Source organism: Haliaeetus leucocephalus, unplaced genomic scaffold (genome assembly GCF_000737465.1).
Source record: "Haliaeetus leucocephalus isolate CR32 unplaced genomic scaffold, Haliaeetus_leucocephalus-4.0 Scaffold702, whole genome shotgun sequence".
Lineage (NCBI taxonomy): Eukaryota > Metazoa > Chordata > Aves > Accipitriformes > Accipitridae > Haliaeetus > Haliaeetus leucocephalus.
The window spans coordinates 1,043,293-1,067,164 of NW_010973138.1; the positions used below are offsets into that span (position 1 = coordinate 1,043,293).

Genomic DNA, 23,872 nt, shown 5'->3' on the forward strand with positions numbered 1-23,872 from the left:
AGCCTAGGTGATCAAACTCACAGTGGTGCAGCACATAATATAAATTAGGCCTCTTAAAAATTGGTTTAGCCTGCAATGGGTTACTTTCTTTCCTGCTTTCTGAAGGTATGCGCGGAGAGTGTCCGAAAGTCTGCTGGTGGCATAGTAGCTTAAGCTGTGAGAATAGGCTGTGAGGTGTGAAGTCCATTTGGAATAACATCATTTCCCTTTTGTTTGGAAACGGTGGCAGTGCAGTGACATGCAGGTTTATCACAGTGATGCGAGACAGCAGCTGCTAAGCTGGACCCAGAATGGAAGAGAACATTCCAGCCTGCTTCTGTTTCTCTGTGTTTTGTATGCAACCCAGCACCCAGCTGTGAGTGGGTATGATGACATGTTCCATAAATGTTAGGAGCCCTGCTCATTCATCTTCCCTTTTCATTGTCCAGAAGACTGACTTGTGTGTTACCATCTTTGAAAAGAAATAAAATAAAAAGTAATAGCATCCATCATAGCACATCATAAAGTACATTAATGCCCTGTCCCCCCAGCTAGTCCACAGCTGTAAAGATGATCTTCATAAAAGGCAGGACAGGAGAACATCGATAGAAAGGTGAAAGAACTTGTAAGACAACTCACTCCAGAGTATGGCTCTTTTTTCAGGAACATCAGGGACCTCTTGGCTCGAAGTTCATAGTACAGCAGTGATCTGATTCTGAAAGAGGCTGAGCATTAGTTTGTCTTGTTAATGTCAGTGTGGATTTTTTCTGGACGCTTTCTGCTTTTGAGTATCAGGTCCCATTCCTACTGGAAGTTAGAGGGAAATTGCAATAATTTGCATCAAACCTACTGAGACTCTGCTTAGCTGAAAAAGAAGGTTTTACCCACCAAAACCATAAAAAACTTGTATCAGCAATGTGGAAGAAGGCGTAACAACATCAAATGTTTGAAAGCAGAACTTAGTTCGGCAGAAACTGCAGGAGAAGATTTAATCCCAATGAAGTGCTCTGCATTGAGTATTAGCAATCGTTCTAGATAGCTTTGGAAAAGGAGGCTCATTTTGAGCCCTAAGTTACCATACGCGTCTGACAGTGAAAAGGAGCTTAAAATAAATTTTGACCAAGGCACTTTCTCTGCATAGAGAGGCAGAGCTGCATGCAGCTTCCTGTACCTTACAACATTACCTTGGCTCTGTCATGGCTAAGGCTGAGGGGGTAGCAGTAGCCAAACCCCTTTTGCCTGATGAGTTTCAGATTTTGCAAGTCACTGATCATACTGAAGCTTTTCATATTTGCAGTAACTTCAGCATGAGCCGCAGTGGGAGAAGCTGGTGGGATTGGCAGGCTAGAGCAGTCCTTTAAAATGCAGAGCCTTCTCCAGCCTACCTGGTTTTCTCTCTGTAGAAAAGTTGAGAGTTTGGTTTAATTTATAACCTGTGATGTATGCAGCCCCAAAATGACTAATGAACTTCCTATTTTAGGAGGCTGATAAATTAGGAAATCCTGGTTTTGGAAGCTTTTGAAAATGTGGCTGAAATGAACATATACTTACTATATGTATTTTTATTTTGTCATTTACACATGGACATGCATGGTTTCAGTTTGTCAGAGATGTCATCTTAGGTTTTTTTTTTTTTCAATGGTCAGTTAAGGAAATGTTTTCTAGCTGCCAGGCCATAGACCTTTTCTGTCACCTGGAAGACAAGTTATGGGTTCTGTCCTCCTTCAACATCAATGACCATAATAGACCAAAAGAATTCACCTTGTAGAAAAAATTATGGCTTTGAGTGGGCCCAAATGTTATTTGGAAATAGTTTTGAAGAGGTGTGGGTGAGAGTACCATTTGGCCTGTCTTATCCTGGTGTTGATCAATGCTAGGACAAGAGCACAGTTTACAGCCAAATTGAATTCCAGTGTTATTGACCTTAAAAAAAAAAAAAAAATTCCAGTTGTACATTGAACATAATCAATCTGGATTCCTGAAGGCAAAGTAAATAGGAAAGTCCATGATGGCATTTTAAGAGACAAGCAGTCGTTTTTTTCAGAGCAGGGTCTCACTTGATGACCCAGGTCGTATGGCCCTGCCTGACTGCGAGGGGCTGGAGAGCAGGCAAAGCGAGCCAGTTCTCTGCCTTGCACCCACAGCAGAAGGGACGAGTCTAGCTTAGGAGGGAGTGTGCTAAACTGAGCTGGGACTACTAATACCTTCCTTTTCTGTCCTTCAGGCCTGTCCCCTTCTTCCAAATGCTTCTGTAGGCATAGTAACTTCCCCTGCCAGCGGAGAGAGACTACATTGGTGTTTGCTGTATGCTAGCTATATGTTGCATCTGTTCCTGCAGGCAGGAGGAACAGGAGGATGCTTGAAAGAGAATGACATAAGCAGTGTGTCTGTGTTTCAACTGACTGGAGGATCAATGTACAGAAAGGCTGGTGTTGCACAACCGATGGAGCAGAGACTTCCTTTAATGTTGTTTCTAGTACTCAGTATGCAGTCTGGCTTTCTGTGTGTCCTAGTGGCCCTTTTATTTGTCAGGGCAAACAGCTTATTTGAGATGATGATCCGCCCAGTGGCGACTGGCACTACGAAAGCTCTATGGTATAGGTCGAGTGGTCACATAAAGCCAAATCCTGGTTTTGCACGTATTATGTAATGGATCTCATGGAGTTTGATGAGACTTTCTTACTAACACATGGGATGTTTGTCCATGTGTTTGAAATATGTGATTTAACAGTAGAGACAAGGTTTTGCACAATATTGCTTATATATAATTTGAGACTTGTCTCTTTTATCAAAATATAAATTATTAAATAGGCTTCTGCATCAGTACATGCTTGGCATAAATAGCAAAATATGCCAAAACATGCAAAGAAATCAAAGTACATCATATCTTTTTTCTTTCAATTCTAGGCTAATGCTAATGTCACTTTACAATGTGAGTATCAACTTGAAAGGCTTGAAGTACATCAGTGAAAGTCCAGGTTTTATTCCTTTGCTTTGGTGGCTATTGAATGGTAAGTTGCTCTAAGAACTTTGTAAATTGTGACTTTGGGGATTGTAGATTGGCAATAGGTGTTGCAAATAACAAAACAGGAATTTATCTCTGTAACCTGATTATGTATAGCTTTTGTCAGATTAGAAGTAAACAAAAAGGGCAAATAGCTAGAGGGAGAAGATACGCATTTCCCACAATATTTTTGGCACTGTATGTAATATTCCATTAATGTAGAATTTATGGATGGTAGAATTAAAAACAGGGAATGGAGAAATTTGATGAAGTGGATTAAAAAAAGCCACCTGCATTTTCACATACCAACTTTAAAATAAACCCTGAGGGGAAACTATGTATCAGATCACTACCATTTAACAAAAGAAAATATAACTGTGTTCTGACACAATTTGGGGAAAGAAGCCAACCTCCGTAACTACATTCACCCGTGACAAAAGTGACCCCTTCTACAGCTGAAGAGAGGCCTTGTGCTCTAATAGGATTTGGGCTTGCAGGGCTTGAGTACTATTCCCAGCTTTGCCTTTGGCCAGTGCAGGACTTCAAGGACATCAAGGACTTCTGTTGCCACTGTCAGGTACATGAGTGACATCAAGGCTCTGCTCTTTTGGAGGCTTCAAATCCGTGCGTAGGAGCCAGCAGAGATTGACGTTGCCAGTGTGCATTGGACTTGGCTGGCAGCTGCTGTGTGTGCAGATTGTAAGGGACAGTGAGGACAGCAGTAAGGACAAAGCCATGACACTGTCCTGCCTATGAACTGCTCCTAGAGTTGCTCTGTCTTGGCTTTCTCAAGGTTTTGTGGCTTGTCCATGAGAAGATTTTGGTGTGCAGTTCACAGGACTGGAGAGGTCAATCATCCTGGCGCTCTGTGCTGCTATGCAAAACCCTGTTGTAATACAACTATTAAATACTAACAGCAGCCGGAGTGAGAGAGGTTCCATCTGCTTTTTCAAGGAATTAATTTCATATTGAAGTTTTGGAAAGCTTTGATTTGGGGTGGTAAGCTGGAAGCTAGTTGTATTGCTTACAGTTCCCTCAACTATTTTACAGAAAATGTAGGTAGTTGTGCTTTTCACCAAATAATTTACTGCTTTGCAATGCCATAGGCTCACTCTTTTGCGATTTCAGAAAATTAAGTAATCCTTGTAAGACTGTTGGAAAACACCTGTTTTATAGTTTCTTTTTAATATAGTTTGAGAAAAATTATATTCTCAGAGAACTCTGAATACATGGTCCTTTGTTCTGCTGTGCTTAGAAATTTAACATATATTAGTCCAGATTTTCCTTTGACTTTGTTTGGCTAATATATACATCAGCTGTTGTTCTAGCAAAAGAACCCAAACCAAAACAAAACCAAAACACCCTCAAGAATCCCTGTCTGAGTTCCCAAATGTGCCCCTCTAAATGTGATAAAACAAAGAAACTAATCATTTGACGAAGTCTGTTGTTTGAAGAAAGCTCCTAGGTCACGTAAGAGGATGAAATGTGGCACAGTTATAATTAATTTGCAGCTGCTAATGGAAATAAGATATGGAAAGGCTACTCTGCATTTTGAAAGTGTTAATTTATAGCTGGGTTGTAGAAGGAAGGACGGGCATGGCTAATTCCTTCACTTTTTGATGATAAAGCTGTCCAGTTACAGCAAAGGAGGAAGATTCTCAGATATAAACCACATCTGCTGGTTCATTTTCCCGACTTTGGAGGAAGTCTGCTTACTGTCAAGGGGGATGGCTGACTAGTTTGTGTATCAGATGAGAAGTAAGATCCAAGACCCTGTCTTGTTCCCATCATTTTGTATGAGATTGCTGTAGTTTTCTGTACATTTAAACTTTTTCTAAATGTTTCAACTTGCAAAACTCAGTAGCTTCCTCCCACTTTTGCTCCTCTCTTGTTTCTGTGGCCAGCATCTTCAGCTTCTGCTAGCCATGATTCAGTTTATAAACACCTGGAGCTGCTACAGCATAAGGTCTTACAGTTTTTTCCATACAAGAGAGTAGAGCACTACACTCTGCTGGCAGGGTATCCTGTATATGCTGTCTTCCTCCAGGAAGCTTTTTCAAACAGTGTTTTGATTAAGGCTTATGAGATGATTCAGCTTTCCACAATTCTGTAAGCTTTTATCAGCATTCCCACTAAGAGAGGCCCCAGAAATCATCCTCTGACTTATTTTTTTATTATTTATTTTTTTTATTTTCACAGAATCATCCTGTTTGCTTTTCCATTGTCAATCTACAAGTGTCTGTGACCTCAGCCTGTACATCAAGGCCATTTTTCTCCCACTGTTTTGTACGCAGCTGATAAATCCCTCAAATTCCTTCTCTGAATTCTCAGTCTCTGCCCAGTCTTCTTGTCCACTGAGGGATGTCCTTCCCCTTAAGTGAGGAGAGCAAATAATTAACTTGATTTTCTTTATTCCCCTTTGTTGTATCTGAAGCAAAGAGGGATTTGATTCAGGTTGTCTAGCAGGCTTTTTGGCAAGACAGATATACACCTTGATATTGAATACATGGATGGTAAGAGAAAGGAGGAAAAATCTTATAAAGATTTCTAGTAGAGCAGGAATGTTAAGAGCAAACTGGGTTCATCTGTTCTACTGTCTTTAGAAAATTTAGATGAGCTGGTATCACTTTACACTTGCTAACAAGAATTCTTAATAGCTCTTTCTGCTGGAGGCTATACTGATAATAGGAGAAAACCAAATGTTTGACACACTTTTTGAAGGTAATGCAGATCTCTGTAGTTTTAGCACTTTATGAGGTGGGCTATTTTTTCTTTTTTTTCCACCTTTTTAAACACTGTCTAAAAGATGAGCACCCTTTAATAAGCAGCACTGATCACTGAAGATACTCTGATAGCTTATGTAGCTGTTGTATTCTTGTGTAGGTATTGTCTGTGCCTACCTATGCCTTCCCAGCCTGGTGCCAGCATAAAACATGAGAATGATGACTCAGATTTCTGGCTGTGGAGCAGCTTGTGGGATCAGTAGAGTTGTCGTCTTGTGGAGCACCATTTGTTTGCAGAGCAGCTGTTCCCATCCTGGAGAAAATAGGCAGCTTTCCTTTTCCCCATCAGCTGCTGTCCCTTTGTTGATGTCTTGGCTACAGGTTTTGCATAACTTTCAGATTTAAAGAAGCCCTGTCCTCAGCAATAAAAAAAGAAGTTATATAATTTGGGTAGACATCCGCCTGAGATTTGTCAATATTTTTTCTGGTTCTTTACATCTATAGATGCAATAAGACTTTCATTCTGTAATTCCCAAAGAGGCAGACTGGGACTTTCCTCTGCCAAGGATCTTTTGAAGAAGAAGAAGATGCAGTCAGCTCAGGTATTAATAATAAAGACTAGATTTATGTTTTTCATTTCTGATCATACAGAGCATCTACCAACAAATGTGTGATGGAGAAAATGGGTCTAGGCTCTTCTCTGTGGTTGGTTGTTTTTTTTTAACTATCCTGTGTCTTTATTTTGGTTTTCCCCACTTCTCTTTCCTTTGAATGCAGTTAAAAAAATTGCTCTCCTTGGATACATGAGAAAGTGTGGAATTCAGAGAGACTGTCAGTGACATTTCTCATCTATAGCTGGGAAATTGCTCCAGGTACTTCATTAAAGGAAAGACAACAAGAGAAGTATGACTAATTTTAGATCTTGCCCTTCAGTTTCCTCCACCACAGTTCCACACGGAAATCTAACCTTGTTTATCCAAATTCTTTGCAAATGACAGTCTCTATTATAAATGCCTGTATGAAGCACATTCTCATTTTGCTAATGCTGCCTGCAACCTTCAATATTTGCTTTTCATGACTAACCCTGAAGGTTTTTAATGTCTTGCTTTTCTGTTTGAATTGGTTAAGGCTGTGAGAGTTTTTGAAAATTCAGGTTATTTGCATGGCAGCATGTTATTTAAAAGACATCTGGACAAACAGAACCCCCCTATTTATAAAATGATGACTGTATTAAAAGAAACTTTGGTTCATAAATCAAAACCTCAGTTAGCAGACTTTCAAGTGCACAACGGTTTCATACTCGTCAGACTATGAAACTAGTCTTAAAAAGAGGATTGCCCTTCTTGCCCTGTAAGACCATGTCCATTTTCTTAAATGCAAAGATGTCAGCTCTGACGCAGAAAGTCCCTGAACCACAGTTAGCTGAGAGGCTGGAAGAGTGGCCGGGGAAGTCTTACTGAATGCTTGCCCTTTTCCATACTCTTCTCTAAGCAGCTGCTGCAAATGATACTTGCATAGATGGAGCTCCAGCTGGGTGCAGTGTGGCTGTCCTTGCCATCTGAGCAGGAGTTTCTTGACTAGGTCCTCACCCTGCCTAACAGCAGACTCCTGCAAACTGATGTTCTCCTGAGGAGCACAGTATTTCTTCTTTTGTGAATATATGTAAGAAACCTTAACTCTGGTAAATGCATCTATCACTAAAGCATTGGTTTGTTGTTACTCTCATTCAGTAGCTACTGTGGGAATCCTCAGAAGCCCAAGCTAGGACTGAAGGGAGCTGGACAACGTATCTAACAGCTCACCAATCTGCCAGCTGCAGAGTGATGTCTGTGCAAGCTTCTTTTCACTTGCAGCCCCTAAATAGCAGTCAGGCAAATTGGGACCGAATTGCTGCTTCGATCTGGACCCTGGGAGTCTTTCTCAAGGATTTCCCTCATACAAGAGTGGCAAGCATGTGTCTGTAGGAAAGTGGGGAATTCTGGTTAGCTGAACTCCGTGTCTGACAGTGAGAGCAGTCACCTGGCTGGGAAGGAGGCTGAAGCACACTGAGCTGTTCTGCGGGAGCTGGGGCAAGTATGTTGCAGAGAGAATGGGTGTTTGCATCCATAGGAATTGCAGCAGCAAAGCTCAGTCTTTTTTCTGCCATGGTGTTCTCCCTGCTCCTTCCCCACATGGTGTCTTTATTGTGACACTTCTTGTCTCCTCAGACCTATCAGCATTATGAAAATGTCCAGAAAACTCTGCTGCTGTAGATACTGGCTCAGCTCTGCCAGCATTGGATATGCAAAGAGATCTTACATGGGGCAAGCTGTGCCCTAGCTCTCTCTGTTGGACATGCTGTGATCACAGGTAGTCTGACAGGTTCATAAAAAGGAAAGGGGGAGTGGTGGGTTGCCCCTTCATGCTAGAATCAGACAGTAATTGAATTGAATGACATTTACGACAGTGGTGGGAAGCTTTTGAAATACTGCTCTTGTACATAGACATAGCTGTAAACAGCTTGCTGGTAATAAATCTTGCATTCAGGTGGCCAGGGAATGGTATGGGCACGTGTAAATTGAGTTCACACAACTCAGAGCCAATTGTGGATAAGCTGTTTAGCATTGATGTAATGCAATTACTTAAACCCTGCTGTGGGGAACAGTTCATCTGAGAGCATGGTGCTAATGACAGATGTGACTAAAATCTGTCCACGTTATCAGTTGCTTTTGTCAGTGACTGAAAGCCAGTGACATCAAACGGTAGTGCTGGCAGCTAGCAGAACGTCAGCGAACTCCAGCAGTTTCAACACCTTGTTAAAATTGCATCAGCATTTTATGATGGTGGTAGGCTTATGCTACGCTTGTCATCCCTGACTGAGGCAAGCAGCTTGATTTCTTCCCCTATTCCCCAGAAATAATGGTAGTAGTTTTGAAATTTTAGTTGAAGAGATGTGTGTACTAGTTGTTGGGAGGATATGATGCAGTGATTTGATTACAGCTAAATGATTTTTTTGATCTTGTACAAACAAAATGTTACTCAGCTAGTGTCGAAATGACTAAATCTGAAAGGTATTGAAATAAATAGAATGCTGAATAATGAAGATTCCTTACATTTCTTCTAATATTCTTTAGACAGGGTTTTTAGAAAAAATCCCTAATGATATTGGAGAGACAAGAGAAAGACTCCTAGGGTTGGGTTTTTTTTTTAATCCTCTTCGAAAACATGATTATCCGTAATAAGTAGTATTATCAAAACCACATGTAATCCTAAGGAAGTATATTTTAAGGCATATGTATTTATTTAACTCAAAGTGTCTCTGAATACATGCAAAACAATGGCAATCAGAGGTTAAATGCGTATTAAGTCATCTTCTGGTGCAGGATCATTTCCTCCTTTGCTGTATGCCCGAGTGCCTAATCTGTTCTTCATTTGAGTGACTCAAGCCGTTGAGCTTCCCTGGCTGATGCTGGAGATACTTCCTAGAACCTCTTTGCTCTTACTGGAAAATGTTCTTGCTCATCAAGCTGGAAATAATTTCCTGATCTCCTACAGATCCTAATTTTGTTAGCTCCCCTGCTAACGCTTCTTCCCTGATAATTCTTTACTTTCTACAGCCTTTAAACACTTGCAGATAACAGTAACATAGATGCCTGTAATGGTATTAATAACAAAGGAGTTTTCATCCAGGGATTTAAAACATCTTACATACATGAAGCTTCCCAGCAGTACTGCAAGCCATTAAAAGTATTAACGGCTTTATTTCATGGAGGAATAATGTCACACGGAGGAAGATTGTAATGAACTACATAGACTTCATTCCCAAAAGCTTCTTTCTTTTTACCTATTTGGGCTATGGTTTGTTGCTGCTATTTCTGGTGAATAAATGTAGAATAATACTAAGTACAGAGAAAGGGGGCAGGTGATATGTGCGGAGTTTGAACATTATGTCTGACAAAAAAAATAGGAATTAAAAAACCAACTCTGGCAGGCATGAAGACAAAAATAGAAGGAATGGGAGGACAAATTCAAGGCTTTTAGTCATATTTTGAATAGGTCAAAATAAATCTGAAAACCAAAACTTGCACCCAAGTTTTTTCAAAAGGATTCACTGAAGTGTTGCTGTCCAAGAAATTGGACATAAAGTCTTGCTGTCCGTGAGGCTGAGTTGTAGCATTTTTCCATGAGTTATGACTGCTCATCACTCAGAAATTGCACCTGCAGGTATTGCTGGAGATGATGATTGAAAGATACTCCTTAGAGCCTTCAACCCAGGTGGCAGCAACAGGGGTGGCTGTGCTATGGGTATGGCCACTTCTGCAGGGTGTGGAGCACTAACCATTGTCTTTTTTTTTAAAATGCTGATTTGAATGTCTAAAGTTGTCCAGTATGCCCAATAGCCAAGATTCTTGTTGCACAGAAAATCAGAAAATGCATGTTATTGTTTGGTTTTGGACAATTCCCGTGTCCTCAGATTGTACCCCACTCTCCTAGCTACCCAGGGGAAAGTAGAATTCCTTTCTGAAGAGGTTTACTCTTTAAATAAGGAAGGAGGTTTGGTAGAAAAGACATACATATCTCATTTATGATGGAAAATGGAGAAAGAGAGAGATAGTGCCTGGCTTGTGGGTGTAGATCAGATGTCACAGTCTTCTGTTTGACATCTGTACTTCAGCCACGTGCTAGTGGGAATTGTTTAAAAATTCCCATCTCGACAGTCAATTTCATGCTTAAAGCCATAGTCGTCTTCACTGCCCATCACATTCCGTTTTCTCCCCTGGGTGCTTTCAACATTTCCCCTTACGCTTTAATGAATAATTCTCCTTAGTCCTTTTTCAGGTCACCAGTGTTAGGTATTAAGTAAGCCAGGAAAGGAAAGAACTCGCCTCAGCCCACCAAATGCTTCCTTCAAACTCAGTACAGTATGGTTTATTGCTGCACTGCATTTATGCTCCTTCAGTGAGATTTGGGTCTCTGTGGTGATTTTGTGTGCAAAGTGATCTGAATTAATTTTTCTCAACATTTCTGCACAACGCTTTATCAAAAGCTTGCTGAAGACTAGGTATGCTAATAACAAACACATAAAAAATGCATGGCATGTGGAACAAATAACTACTTCAGCCATAAAAATATATTATATGTTTTCATTTGGAATATGCAGAAGAGAAGTGCAAAAATGGGGCTTTCTACCACATGCTTTTGATAAAGCTATAAACAATTAAGTGCGGATGGACTGTTGTGAATGATTAAAATATAATGATCCTAATGTTTCAGTAATTAAAAATGCATCCTGTGTTCTTAACAGTAGAGTTATTATATGTCTTCCTACCTTAAGTCAGTCAAAGGTCTTTGCTACATTTTTCTGATGCATTCCTAAGCAGTAGTGCTTAGCTTCAGTACCCATTTCAATTTTGTGTAGACTGAATTCACTTGGAAGGTTGATACATGGTTACCAGGAAGTTTTATAAAGATTAATATTTTATTGAGCTTTGAAGAAATCTGAAGGCTTGTATAAAAAGAAATAAAAGAAAAGCCTGGTAATCTACTGCAGACTTGATCAGTTGGTCTGTTTGGTTTTTAAGTCTGAATAGTCATGGGATATAGCTTGTTCTGCTCTTAAATTGGATTGCATCCAACAGTATATCTTGGCTGCTGACTGCATAAATTCAAGTTAATAAATTCCCTGATCTGTAGCATTTTCAACATTTGAAAAACAAGAGAAAGGTCCCTGGTTATCTCTCCCTCCCAAACACTGCTGAGCACGAGCTGCCGAGGAGGGCGAAGATGTTGTTTTCAGGTTCCTTCTAGAACCAGCCAGCCAGCCAGCACCAAATGGCAGCTGTGAATTATGAAACTTCAGTTTTTCCCTGTCTGCCTGGTGGGTTATGAGGAGTGGCACTGTAGAGCTTTAATGCTACTTTTTTGGACTCGCTTCTAATAAGCACTGGATTTTTTCCTCCCCCACTTTTAGACCCGGATACCGAAGTTTGTCTTCATGCTCTGCGGCTCCTCCAGTCTGTGATTCTAGAGCCAGAAGTATTAGCCAAGTCAGCCTCTGAGATGCGTGATACTTTGCCATTTCAGCGTATCATTGCGCTGTCAAAGAGCCGCAATGCAGAACTGCAAGCACTTGCAAAAGAACTACTTGACGATCTTAAAATACTTGAGTTTGAAGCATAGAAGAGCTCTATGACACCAACTGCTTACGTCTTTCCTATATTTTTATGCTGTGAGAGTTGCTGGAGTTGGGCTTGATTGAAAAAACTCTGCCTAAGTTCCTCTGACAAAATCTTTTTCAGGAATTAGGTAACCCAACTAAAATAATATGTGGGAAAATGTGTTGGGTTTTAGTTGCCTAAATATAATCTTAGGTGATCTGGTAGAGATGCAGCAGACTTAATTTCTTTGAGTAGGATTTTGTTGATAATGGGTTTCCAAAATGATCCAGGTTATGTTGTCTATTTGCCGTATATAGAGCGAGTAAAGTAGTCATCTCATTCATTGATAATATATAGTTTATTGCAGTAGTAAATAATCCTTTTGGTCCATCCTTAAGAATTATCGTACTGTGAGGAAAACTTTGTTGCTTTTCCTAACTCTTCTGTGTCAGAATTCATCCCGAGTTCCAGTTTTATTGTTGCTGTTTCTCACCTCTCTTTTTCTATTCTAATAAAAGAAAACTTAAATTCTGTAGCATGTAATGGATTCTGCTTTCAAAATTCGCATTCAGATTCACTCGAACTGCAAGTCGACCCCATCTGTGGCTGCCAGGCATACTAGAGACTGACCCATTGTTTTTTCAAAAGCCCTGAAAAAAGGAAATGAATTACTGTTGTCCGTGGTACCTCGCTGTGCACTGAAGAGCCTAAAATGAACTGCTGCTCTGTCATGAGCAGCACTGCCTTCCCTCACAACTGTGGTGTTTGTTAGAGCTTCTGTGTACAGCTTGCTTACCTCGGTGGTACATACAAACATTTGTGTGCTTTGTATTGCTAGAATTTACACATATTTTAGAAAAAAACAGCATCCATTTCTGTGATGACAGAAACCCAGCCAATTAGGTGATGCTATTCAAGGGAATAGCAAATGAGAAATGCAATGCTGTGGTAGCAACTTTTCCCATACCAAAGTTATGGTATCTCAGCTGTGAACCCAATGTATTAACAGTGTGGACTTCTAATCCAAATGTTTAGAAAACACGAAGTAAACTTCATGGGGTTTAAATGTTGTGATTGGCAGACAGTTTTAGAGGAAGACTATTGTAAAATGTGAAGTTAAGGTGTAGGTGATCTCCCATTAGTCTGTTTGCAGAATGATGAATATTCAGCTAGAAATGTTATAAATCAGCTTAAAATTACTTGAAATAATTGGCTCAAATGCTGCAAATGGTAGCAGTCTGATTTGGGACTGTCTAAAATAAAGATTAAGATACAGATCTTGCATAGATGAAAGGGTTGCATGGGGTTCTGCTGTGTCTGATTCAACACTACATTGAACTTATGAAGTGCAGATTTTTGGAAGGCTTTAAATCTTCTTTAAAGTATGCTTTCTTTGGATTTGTTTTCTTATCTTGCTATCCTAGTTAAACCTCCTAGAGTTTAATCCTAAAGTGCTCAAAATGATAATCAGTAATTTTCTGGAATATCAACTCATGAAAGTGTTCAATTTTAAGAAACACTAAAGGGCATCTACCTTCCATTAATGGGGATCTGCTCAGGAAGGTCTTTCATCAAACCTTAGGAAGCCAGTAAATAACAGAAAAAGAAGAAAGTAGTTCTGTGAGCAGAAGAGCTGGTGAAGCCTCATGTCCTGTGGATTAGAGATATTTCTTGAAAATTTTCCCGTCCTTCCCAGCCCTTCCCCCTGAAACCAAGTCCACCCAAGGGGCAGCATGGAGTGCATGAGCTGAGGGTGACACAAATGCTCATGGCCAGGTTCGTGGGCTGTGGCAATGGGCTGGTTAGCTGCTGCCAAGCAGGGTGTGCGCCGCTCTGTCAGCTTTGCCCTCGTGAAGTTTTTAATTTTGGTCTTTGCTGCTGTTACCCTGGCTGGTCATGGAGCTTGAGGGAGCTTAATTATCTTTGAGAAGTCTTCCCCTCTGTCAGGTTCACTGGGAGCTGACTGACAGATTCAGTGTTATGAGAGGGACTGGAGATGCAATTGCACCTCATTTCTACGTGAAATCAGGAAACAAAACACTCAGGACTGCTCAGTTTAATTGTGTGTCCACTGGCACGGTCAGCACTTAAAAGCCATGCTAAAATAGGTGGTTTGAGACACTACAGTTTTTCCCCAGCAAGCTGTTCAGATCTGATGATAACTCTTTGAATGTCTCCCAGATGACTTTATTTTCAGGCGTAGCTCACCAGGACTGTTTCTGCAGAATCAAGCCATAATGATCCACTGACCTTGAGAAAGTATTTTTTCTGTACTAAGTGTTTCATTATGTGAGATTGATAAATAAGAAAAAGTCACCCCATCTGTGAAACACAGTGTACCTTCAAAAATACCAGACAGCAAAAATACCAGAAGCATCAGAGAGAACCTGTGACAAACAGGTCTCTAGGCAAGTCTTTATATCTTCCCTAAATTTACTTTGTCTAGGTGTTTCCAATTAATGCTATAGTTTTAATTCTTTATTTGGGTTTATGGAAAAGAAAAAGACAACATTTGAGGGGAACTTGTTATCACAGGGAAGCAAGTTCATAATACTTTTTGGTTTGAAAAAAAAAAAAGGGGGGTCACTGGAGTCAAATTGTGCTGAAGTAAGGCAAGTGGATAGAAGCCAGGGATAAGCCTGACCCCTTAATGTTTCAGAATGTTTGAAATTTCATTAAAGTTTCTCATACTGAAATATTTTAGTAAAATAAGTTGGACATTACTAGTTGCAGATGACCTTATGAGCTGTTACATCTTTTTACTGTTTTTCAGGTTCTTTTATTCCCCACTTCCCCATTTGATAAAGCCAAGGACCAGCCCCCTTCTCCTGCTCCTCTACAGGGCTAGGGCTGTGTTGCAATTAGTTGAACCTTTTTGCTGTGGGAATGAAGCCTGCAGCTTTCCATAGAGGTGTCTGCTATACCCCATGCATACGTGGTGGGATTCTCCCAGACCTTGGCGTCTGTGATAAACTAATGATCTGTGCTCTCCAATCAGTGGCATCAATGCCTTCTTTATTGTTTCTTTCTCCATGCTAAAATTGGTGGGATTCTCATGCCATTGGCTGTAGAGAAAGCTCCAGTGACATGCCAAGACAAGGTGCCAACTGTTTAGTTTAGATGGCTAAAATTAGGTGAGATGTGGATCCTACCTTTTGGTGTCTATTTTGCAATAATAGATACAGAGCAAGTTTTCAGATTACCCTACTATTTGCAGACAGTGTTTTATAATTTTGTTTGTTGATAAGCTTGAGAAATCCCTGTTTGCAGGAGAAGAGCGTTTAGTCTTAATTTGTCTTCATGTGGCTAGTGCCAGAAATTAGGCTGTTAAGTAACTCTGGATCTCCTTTGAGTCTCCCTCTCCCTTTTTTGACAGTTTATGAATAAAAGAAAGTCTCTAAATAACAGGCGGTGCTCCAAAAACTTAAGAGCATGTCAAAGCTTTATTTACAAAGGGGAACAAGGGGTGATATACAGAACACAATATAACACTATAAGGTGCTGCTGCTGCTGCATAACATACGCATTATAAATCTCTGGTTTTACCTTGCTGTGAAGTTTTGCTTCCGTCTGAAACTGTAGGCCATTAGGAAGTTTTAGTGGTTTAAAATCAAGAGTTCTCATATGCTTTGGAAAACACCAGCTTTAGAATGTTGCTTTTCCTGGATACTGTTGAAAAGTTTGGGATTCTTCTGTGTAGTAATTGATTAATTGCATTACTAGCTTGCAGGAGAAAGGGCGGTTCACACAGTCAAAGCACTGGTTTCACTAGCCCTATTCAAAGTCTGCAGTTACTCGATCGTTGCCATTTCCTCTGTTGCACAATCTCAGAGTTTCAGTGAAGAAGTAAATGTGAGTTTGGTGTTGCTTTGAGATTATCAGAATTACTCCAGATTTATACTGATGTAACTGAAAGCAAAATTTGACTCATACTAAGCCGCCTCAAAAGATGAAAAATCTGTTCTAAAAATCCTTAGAAGAAAGCGCCTGTTTACTTCACAGTATCAGCTGCACGATTAAAATTGAACTTTACTCCTTTCGGGTTTATATACTGCGTACAGAGCTGCTGAAATGACGTCCGTTTGCTGACGCTCCTGGGAAATACTGGCTTTTCATATTTGATGTTGATGATCAATTAGATGCAAAGGAAAAATAAATGAGGATCCACTAAATGTGTTTCCTGTAACTTAAGAAATTTATCTATGTAATGTACTGCCCCACCAGTTCTTCCTGTGGTATCTTAGGCTGATGTTTGGCCTGGACTATGAGCTGGCTGAAAAGAAACTGGAAAAGCTCAGTAGAAGAAAGCAAGGCCCAGTCTGAAAGCAGTCCTTCCCCGCTGGCTCTGTGCCTCGTGCTGAGTGGCAGGCATGGCAGCATGGGTGGCCTGGCATCTCTGAAGAGGACTGTGAGATCTTAGATGAGAATGGCAACCACCTGCCCAGTTCCTGAGGGAAGCTGGTGTTTGGTCCCATGCCGACGCTGGCGAGCTCCCAGGAGCTCATGACAAAGGTGGTGAACTAGAGTTCAAGACACATCCTCCTGTTACGGTTGTTTAAGAGAGGGGAAATAAGTAGGAGGAAGAATAGGAGAGGGTGGCGATTTGGTCACACAGCCACGAGTGATCTTTCAGATGATTCAATTTCAGCTGGTTGCACTGGTCATTTAGCTGCTCCTTTGGGTTAACATTTGCACTTGTGATATGCACTGATTAGCACAAATTGGACTTCAGAATTGGCAAGATTTTACAAGTCTTGGGAATGTTGCGTGATTCATCTCCTCTACTGTTTCCAGTCCTGCAAGGGTGCTGGAGGTGAGGAGAAAGGAGTTTTACTGGGGAATAAGGAACTTCTGTTTCCTCTGTTATCCCTGCCCAATGCATATGCTACAAGTTAAGGGATATGCAAAGCATGGCCTCCCCTTCCCTTCATAGCATCTCATTTGCAGCTGCATCTGGCCGTATCTGTGTTATTCTGTAGGTAATTTTCTGATTTGTATGCAGGAACTTTTGCAACTGCTAGTTGCTTCTCATATATGTGAGTTACAAGTTACAGCTGATAAAAGTCATTAGAAAACTCTTGAGGTCATACAGATTTTAAATTCTCCAATGCTTTATGATGACCTTTACAACCTATAACTTGCTTGGTCGGAAACCTTAAAAAGACTTTGACCAAATTACAGTTTCACATGTAATTTATAGGACTATAATTTTTACTGTGGGCGCGATTGCAGTTAAAGCACTTCTAATGCCAGGTGCTCAGTCTTTTTGAATGCGTGCGTTTTTCATTTTCTGTGCTGCAGTCGTGAGAGGCAGCAATCACTGAGGGCAAGGTTGGTGTGGGCCTCAGCAAGGGCTGGGGAAGGGCAAGATACCGTGCAACCTGGGTGGTTCTGCCAGGTGGATGGGGAAGGTCAGGTCCGACTGAGCTGCAAAAGTGGCTTTCATGCCACCCGGGTCTTGCTTTGAACTGAGACAGGAGAATGGGTTGGGTGTTAGGAAAGCAAGTGAGCTGTTTGAAGCTCTCTGCAAAGAGATAAATGCCTCCTTTCTTCTGTAGCTGTATAGCCGCTGAGGTCAAATAGAGTGCAGCAGTCATCCTGTATTAGCACAACAGAAAATGGAGAACATCGGAAAAAAAGCCCAGTTCTTGGGTCTGTGCCCCTTCCTCCTGAGCAGGATCTGTGGTGTCCAGAATCAATTTCAAGGGCACTTTGGCTTAGCCATGACATGTGTGAAAGCTGATCAATGCCCCTCGCCGCTTGCCAGTGTACTGCAGCTTTACCAGAGGAATTGCTGCTGTGGTTCCTGGCATTTTTACAGCTGTCGTAGGGCTCACTGAGGCCTTTGGTGCAGCACAAGGACAGGTCTTCGGGAGGGCTTCTGCCATTTTCTCAACCTGTGGGGAGCTGCTGGCATGGGGAAGAGGGTGGTGGGCATTCAAACCCTAAGGAGTGTCAGGGCCTCCTGCTAGGGTAAAAAGTCTTCCAAGTCACTGCGATGGGAGTCTGGATCTGTGTCAGCACTCCTAGGCGTGTGCCAGAACATTTAATTAGAGGTGGAAGATCTATGAGGTGATGGTAGGGAAGGAGAAACATGGCAGACAGGTCTTCAGGCTGGTCTAAACAAGGAGCAGAGCACTGGGGTGCTGAGGGCAGGGAGCCCTGGGGCCCCATGAGGCAATGCTGTTCCTGCCGACAGGGCTGCACAGCTCCCAGTGGGGCTTCACTGGCCTGGCATGAGGGGTGCAGAGGCTCATTTTGGGTGGGTAGGTGGGTGGAAGGCAGCTTCTGCTGAAAGGGAGGTTTCCATACAGCCAACCTGCTGGTGAGGAGCAGAGCTGAGCTGCCGCCTCAGCCCCGCAGCAGGCCGGGAAGGAGCTGCGGCATGGCGATGAGGAGCTGGCATGCATGGTTCCGCAGACCCGCTGGGCCTCGCTCCATCTCCGTCTGCCTTCTCAGCCACTTTTAAACATGGCTGACGGTACCCCGGGCCCGTGCTGAGCGGGTGTCAGCTGGCTTTGGTGCACCGAGGGCAGCTCCTCCACGCCACTTGTTGATGGCACTGTGAGAAAACATCAGGCAGGTTTTCCTGCAAAAGGACCACTTTGTGTGCGGGCGAGCTGTCTGAAGCTTTTCAAGCCGAGGTGGCTTTTGCCTCCACAGCATGAATGGCCATGAAAGAGGGCTAAGACAAGCCTTAGTCAGCCCAGCAGAGCCCCAGGAAGCCTGCAGTCAGCAGCCGGGCACTCCTGACACCATACCAGGCTGTGGCTGGACCCTGCTGCTTGAAAGCGGGCCAGGCACCCCCAATAAGAGGGAGCGAAGTCTCCGAGGAGGCGACAGGCAGGGCAGGGTGGACCAGCTGAGCGGGGCGGTGGTGGACATGCCCAGGATTTGAGTGATGCTCCCGGCTCTTTTCCCAGCGGTGGGGCAGGCTTTTTTCCACCCGGGTGGGGGGCACTGGCGCATGCAATCCTGAATGAGTTTCCTGAGCTGCCTTACTTTGGGGGGGTGGCTGAAAGGACCAGGGCCTTGCCTGTGCCAGAAAGCGGCACTAGCGTTATGCAGGATGCCTTTTCTGAGGAACGAACCTGAGGTGAAGGACAGGACGGGGTGGCCGTCCTGAGAAGCAGACAGACACTGTAACCCTGAGTGCTGGCAAGCAAAGACTCCAGCCAGACCCTGGCAGCTCCCCAGCCCGCCCCGGCAGACCTTGCTGGCACTGGAGGCGTGTGGGCAGAGCTGCTCACAGGGAAAATGGGACTTCTGGGAGATCTGTAATGTGTAATGGGCCCATAGTCACAACACCCGTGTGGCAGATGGGCAGGTGGTTACCTCTGCTTTGCATGTGTAGGCTTGCCGTAGTGCTTGCAAGATCCTCAGCGTGCACGTAATACACGTGCTCTCATGACTGTTTTTTGCATTTCACAGCTTAGCTGGGTGCAGCTGCATTTTGGAAAATGCAGTGAATTCTTCATCCTGTGCCTGACACAAAGAAGCACGGAGCTCTCCATGCACTCAGAAATCTTTCAGCAGCAAGAAGCTATGATAGAGATTGCTCTTCTTCCTAAACACAGCCTTTCTCTTCTTTTTTTATTCCAGTAACTGTTTATTCCTGCAGAGTGATTTTCATGAACATCATTACTACCCTGTTGCAGCAGCAGCTTAATCTCTCTGCAACAAGAGCAGCTGAGTAGGAGTGAGTCACCCTCATTCCAGTAAGGAAGCCCCTTCAGGAAGCCTCTCTAGCAATGATGTCCTGTGCAGCCCTGATCCCTCGCCGAGGCTATTCAGCTTTAACAATGCTGACAGTGTGTAATACTGCCCCGGAAACCTTCAGAGATTACTTGTCAGACATAGCCAGTGTCTGCAGTGCCCAGGCAGCTAATCTAGCAGCAGACAGATCTCGGGTAAGGAGGCCAAGGGAAAGGAGGTACCCTCTTGGCTGTAAATGGCAAGGGACCAAAAGGTGCAGGAGTCATTTCATGAGCACCAATGGCAACCTGGAACAGAGTCAGAAAAAAAGAGACTGCCTCTGGGGATCTTAAAGTCAGCTGAAAAGCTGAACTGCTAAAAACAATAGTGCTGCTGTAAGTGGCCTGGGGAGAGGGGAAGCTTCAAGGGCAGATTACAAGCATGAGAGCACAGTGAAACTGATGTGGGAGCTGCCACAGAGGAGGCAGCTTTTGAGCGATGTACTGAGCTTCTAACGGAAAGTGCTTGGTATCCCACAAGCCTTTGGCCCCAGAATGATACCCATTTTTCAGGATGGAGAAAGGGAGAAAGTGCATTTGCCATTAATTTTTAATTATAATGGAGTGTTCTGTAGAGATAGGTAGTTTCTATTGTATAGGCTGCCTACAGCATGGAGTGGCCTGCTGGCAACCTTCTCACTGATAAGGCTGTCACAACAGGAGCACAGTGGACAGGACTGGAAAATGTTTATAAGGCACTGCTATAATGCCACAAAAAATGAAACTTTACTACACAAACTGAGTATTTCCGTTGAAGTGCTCTTCTGCTACTAAATTATAGTTTCTTAGAACTGCATTTCAGTTTCTTTGGGTACAAGATTGTACAGCTTGTGCTTCACTGGTGGCCAGGCGATATTGTCTCTGTGGTTCCTGCTGGGACCTGAGATGCAGCCCTCCAGGACGAGGTAGGGCGTAGCTGCTGGGCTTATCTGGGACTCAGGGGATGTGCTTTCGGTTCCGTGTGCAGTCACAAGCCTCCTGTGTGCCCAGGTAAGCCACATGGACCACATTTGCTGAGGGGCTGAGCTTCTGTTGGAGCACTCCTGATTTCAGAGGGAGTATGCCGAAGGGTTCAGTCTTCCAAACGAGATTTCTGCTTTGGTTCTCTTTTCATGTAACCCCCCTCCTTTCTGCCTTAGTCTGATCACTTTTATTTGGGTTGCAAAAGTCTTTGAGATAAGTATCTAAAGCATCTGGCAGACACAAGGGGGCTGTCATCTTGCTTGGCTAGTACTGTAGTCCAAGTAATGGGTGGCAGAGGGAAGGATAAGAGCGAGCCTGAAGTGTTGAGGATACCCAGGCTAGTGCCCCCAGCCTCCAGCTGGCTCCCGGCTCAGTTCGTTGCGTAGCTGTGGCATGGCCTCTCTGCCGACCTGATAATCCACCCATGGGTAATGAGTGAGACCCATGCAAGCTGCTAAGAGGACCCATCTTTGCAAAGTCCTACAAGTCCATTCCAGCTCAGGAGATGTTGCTCCTGCCAGGCTACAGAGAGCTCAGTGGAAAAGAAGGCCCTGGGCATGCTGCTTCTGCCTATCTGCAGCCCAGCTTGCACATAGCAGTCTGAATTTGGGCAGTGTGAGCTCTCTTGGGCTCATGCTGTGAAAGCGGGATGTGGGTGCCAAGAGGAGCAGCTCCTATATTGCAGGGAGGGCTAAAACTGGTGTTCCTGCTCTCGCCACCATAGGTTATGGAAGGGAGAAGTACTCCAGCCCTGTGCTCCTCTGCCCCTCTAGATGGGAGACTGCTAAGATCCTAAATGAGGATCCTAAGATCCTAAATGAGATGCTAAGATCCTAAATGAGAATGAAGCAATCCTTTCTGGATACTTTGAGGGAAGACAAAAGGACAAAGGGCATTCTGGCACCAAGAGGAAGAGAAAAAAGAAACTTGCTTCCAAGGATTCAACCATTAAGCACAGTGGCGTAGAAAGAAGGAGATTCTGTTTACGGAGGAAGCGAGAAAGGAAATTAGAGTGGGGGAGGAAGAAGCAGCTCACCAACGAAAGCTTGTCCTTTGGGGCAGGACAAAGAGGTAGGTCTGTTTCCCTGGGGAGCTTGTCTCCCAGAAGCAGAAACCACCGTCTGTGGCTGCATTGCCCATGGCACTGGTGTGCTGCTGTTTGTGGGCCAGGCTTTGAGGATACCCGTGTGTGCACTGGTTCATGCCGCAGCCCAGCCAGACCTGGCTCCCTTCCCTCCCCTGGGGAGGTCAGGGCAGGATGCTTTTTGAATATTGAATCTGTTCATTTTTGAAGAGCTCAACTTCCTTGGAAAGTAAAAGATAGGGTCAGGAAGCAGGCAACCTAAGACTTGGAGTGTGTCTTGGAAACTGGAAAATGTCCCGTGTGTTTTGTTCCTGCTGCTAGCAGGAGCCTGGAGAAGCTGTTTGGGTCTATGGCGTCATTCTGGCTGCGGATCAGCACATCTCCCAGACCTTCAGCCAAGCACAGCATGTGTTAGTGCTGCCCCTGCAGCCCTCATCTCCCTGTCAGGTCTCAAAAAATTCCTTCCTTCATTTCACAAGGTCTTAGAGCAACCTCCCCATACCGCTGAGCCTGCTGGTAGCTTTGGACGGTGTATCTAATAAGCTGATAGCAGGGTAGCTGCAGTGATGCTATCCTCGAGGGGCTGCAAATCCCGTCTTAACCAAGCAGGCTGATATTTCAGCTTCTCTGCATCAGCAATGAGCATGGGATTGCTGCAGGGGACAGAGCAGAATTGAGAAGGGAAAACAGCAGCAGCAGTGACCAGAATGCTGCGCAAAGTTACCTGGCCTGTTGAGCAATTGAACCATGGCACCAGGAGCTGCCCAGCTGCGGCAGGGTGCTGCCTTCTGTCTGCTCCATGGTCACAACCTGCAGAGAAAGGAAGGGAGGCAGACAGGTAGGTGCCGTGACTTTCTGTTTATCCTGACCCTCTCCCAAGGGCTCGCTGTGGTTCCCTTCCTTCCTCTGCCCTGCAGGGGATGCTTTGTTTTTTTGCTTTGAAAATCTCACTGTCCTTGAATTCAGAATAGCAGCCAAGGCCAAGGATGCAACAACAGGGACAGGACAGAAGGTCTCCTAGGTGTCTCTGTCTGATGATGCGAATCTTTTTCCATTTCTTGCCCTTTTCACTCCTTTCCACAAAGATAGGCACCTTCCTCATTCTGCCCTCATTCCTCTCCTGGGCATTAAGCATTAGAAAATGCATATGGGCCTTTGTATTGAAAAAGGCTGAAAACTGCTGTAGCGGCTGGGATATAGCTGTCTTTTGTCAGCAGTACTAGACCTGATGCTTGTCTGATTTGGACTGGTGTGAATGAGCAGGCAGAAAGCACCTTCAGTATCATGCAGATAATGCTATCAACTGCAGTGCTTCAGGTGCCTGGACCACGGTGGGAGGGGATGAGGACAACATCAGCAACAAAAAAAGTGTTACAGACGTAGCACCTATTACGTATTGTTTAACAGATTTTCTGCACAAGGCCAGAACTAATTTGCAGTTGAGCAGCAGAGGAGCTGTCTGCAGGCAGCTGGCTGGATTCAGGGGTGACTCAGCTTGCTAAGCATGTGTTCCCTCAGATCTAGTCATTTCCCGCCTCCTGCTTGACTTTTCTATCTTGGAAAAATATTTGAAGAACTAACAGAAGTATGTGCTCAACAGTAAGATACAGGGTATGGGTTTCCGTGAACATCCCGGGTTTTCTCTTGAGAAAAGCAATATGGAAAGTTTAAAAAAAAAGTTGGATTAGTTTTTATTCTTTCTCTCTTTGTTTTCCTTTGTGGGGTAAGACTTAACGATACGGAGCAAAAACAACAGTACTAAAGGACAGAAATGGGAGTTTGCCAATAGAGAACTGAAGCAAAATGTAACCTCAGCATTGATGATGTCATTTTTTCTGATGAGCACTGAAAGGCATTCCCAAGCCATTACAAATGCTCTGCTCCTTACCTATCACGTACGCAGAGTCAACCCCATGCACTGCTAAGCAAATCTCCGCCTACATTCCTGCAGTACCAATGTTTCTGCACTTTCCCATGTATGCCTCGAGCATATCTCATGGCTCTTTGGACTGAGATGCTCTAGAGCTCTTTCCCAGGCAGTTAAAAGGAAACTTGTCTGTCCTTCCAGGAAATGATCAGGGAAAACAGTGGGAGATTTTGAACACTGATTGATTTCTTTCCACACCTTCTCTGTGCAGACAGGCAGCTCAGGACATAGTCTTTGCCCTTGGCCACACCAGCTAGCAGAAGTTTCCCAAGCCAGAGTCCTTCCATGTGGAAAGTTAGTG

At 43.5% G+C, this 23,872-nt stretch overlaps 1 protein-coding gene across 1 annotated transcript in view; it reads left to right on the forward strand.

The window, feature by feature from the left end:
• The window catches only part of HSF2BP (heat shock transcription factor 2 binding protein), a 32,279-nt gene extending 20,414 nt beyond the window's left edge, over positions 1–11,865 (forward strand). Inside the window, exons 8-9 of the mRNA XM_010580400.1 lie at positions 2,887–2,990; positions 11,657–11,865. Coding sequence (XP_010578702.1) covers positions 2,887–2,990; positions 11,657–11,865 — 313 coding nt within the window. The remainder of the gene's footprint in view (positions 1–2,886; positions 2,991–11,656) is intronic.
• The last annotated feature ends 12,007 nt before the right edge of the window (positions 11,866–23,872 follow it).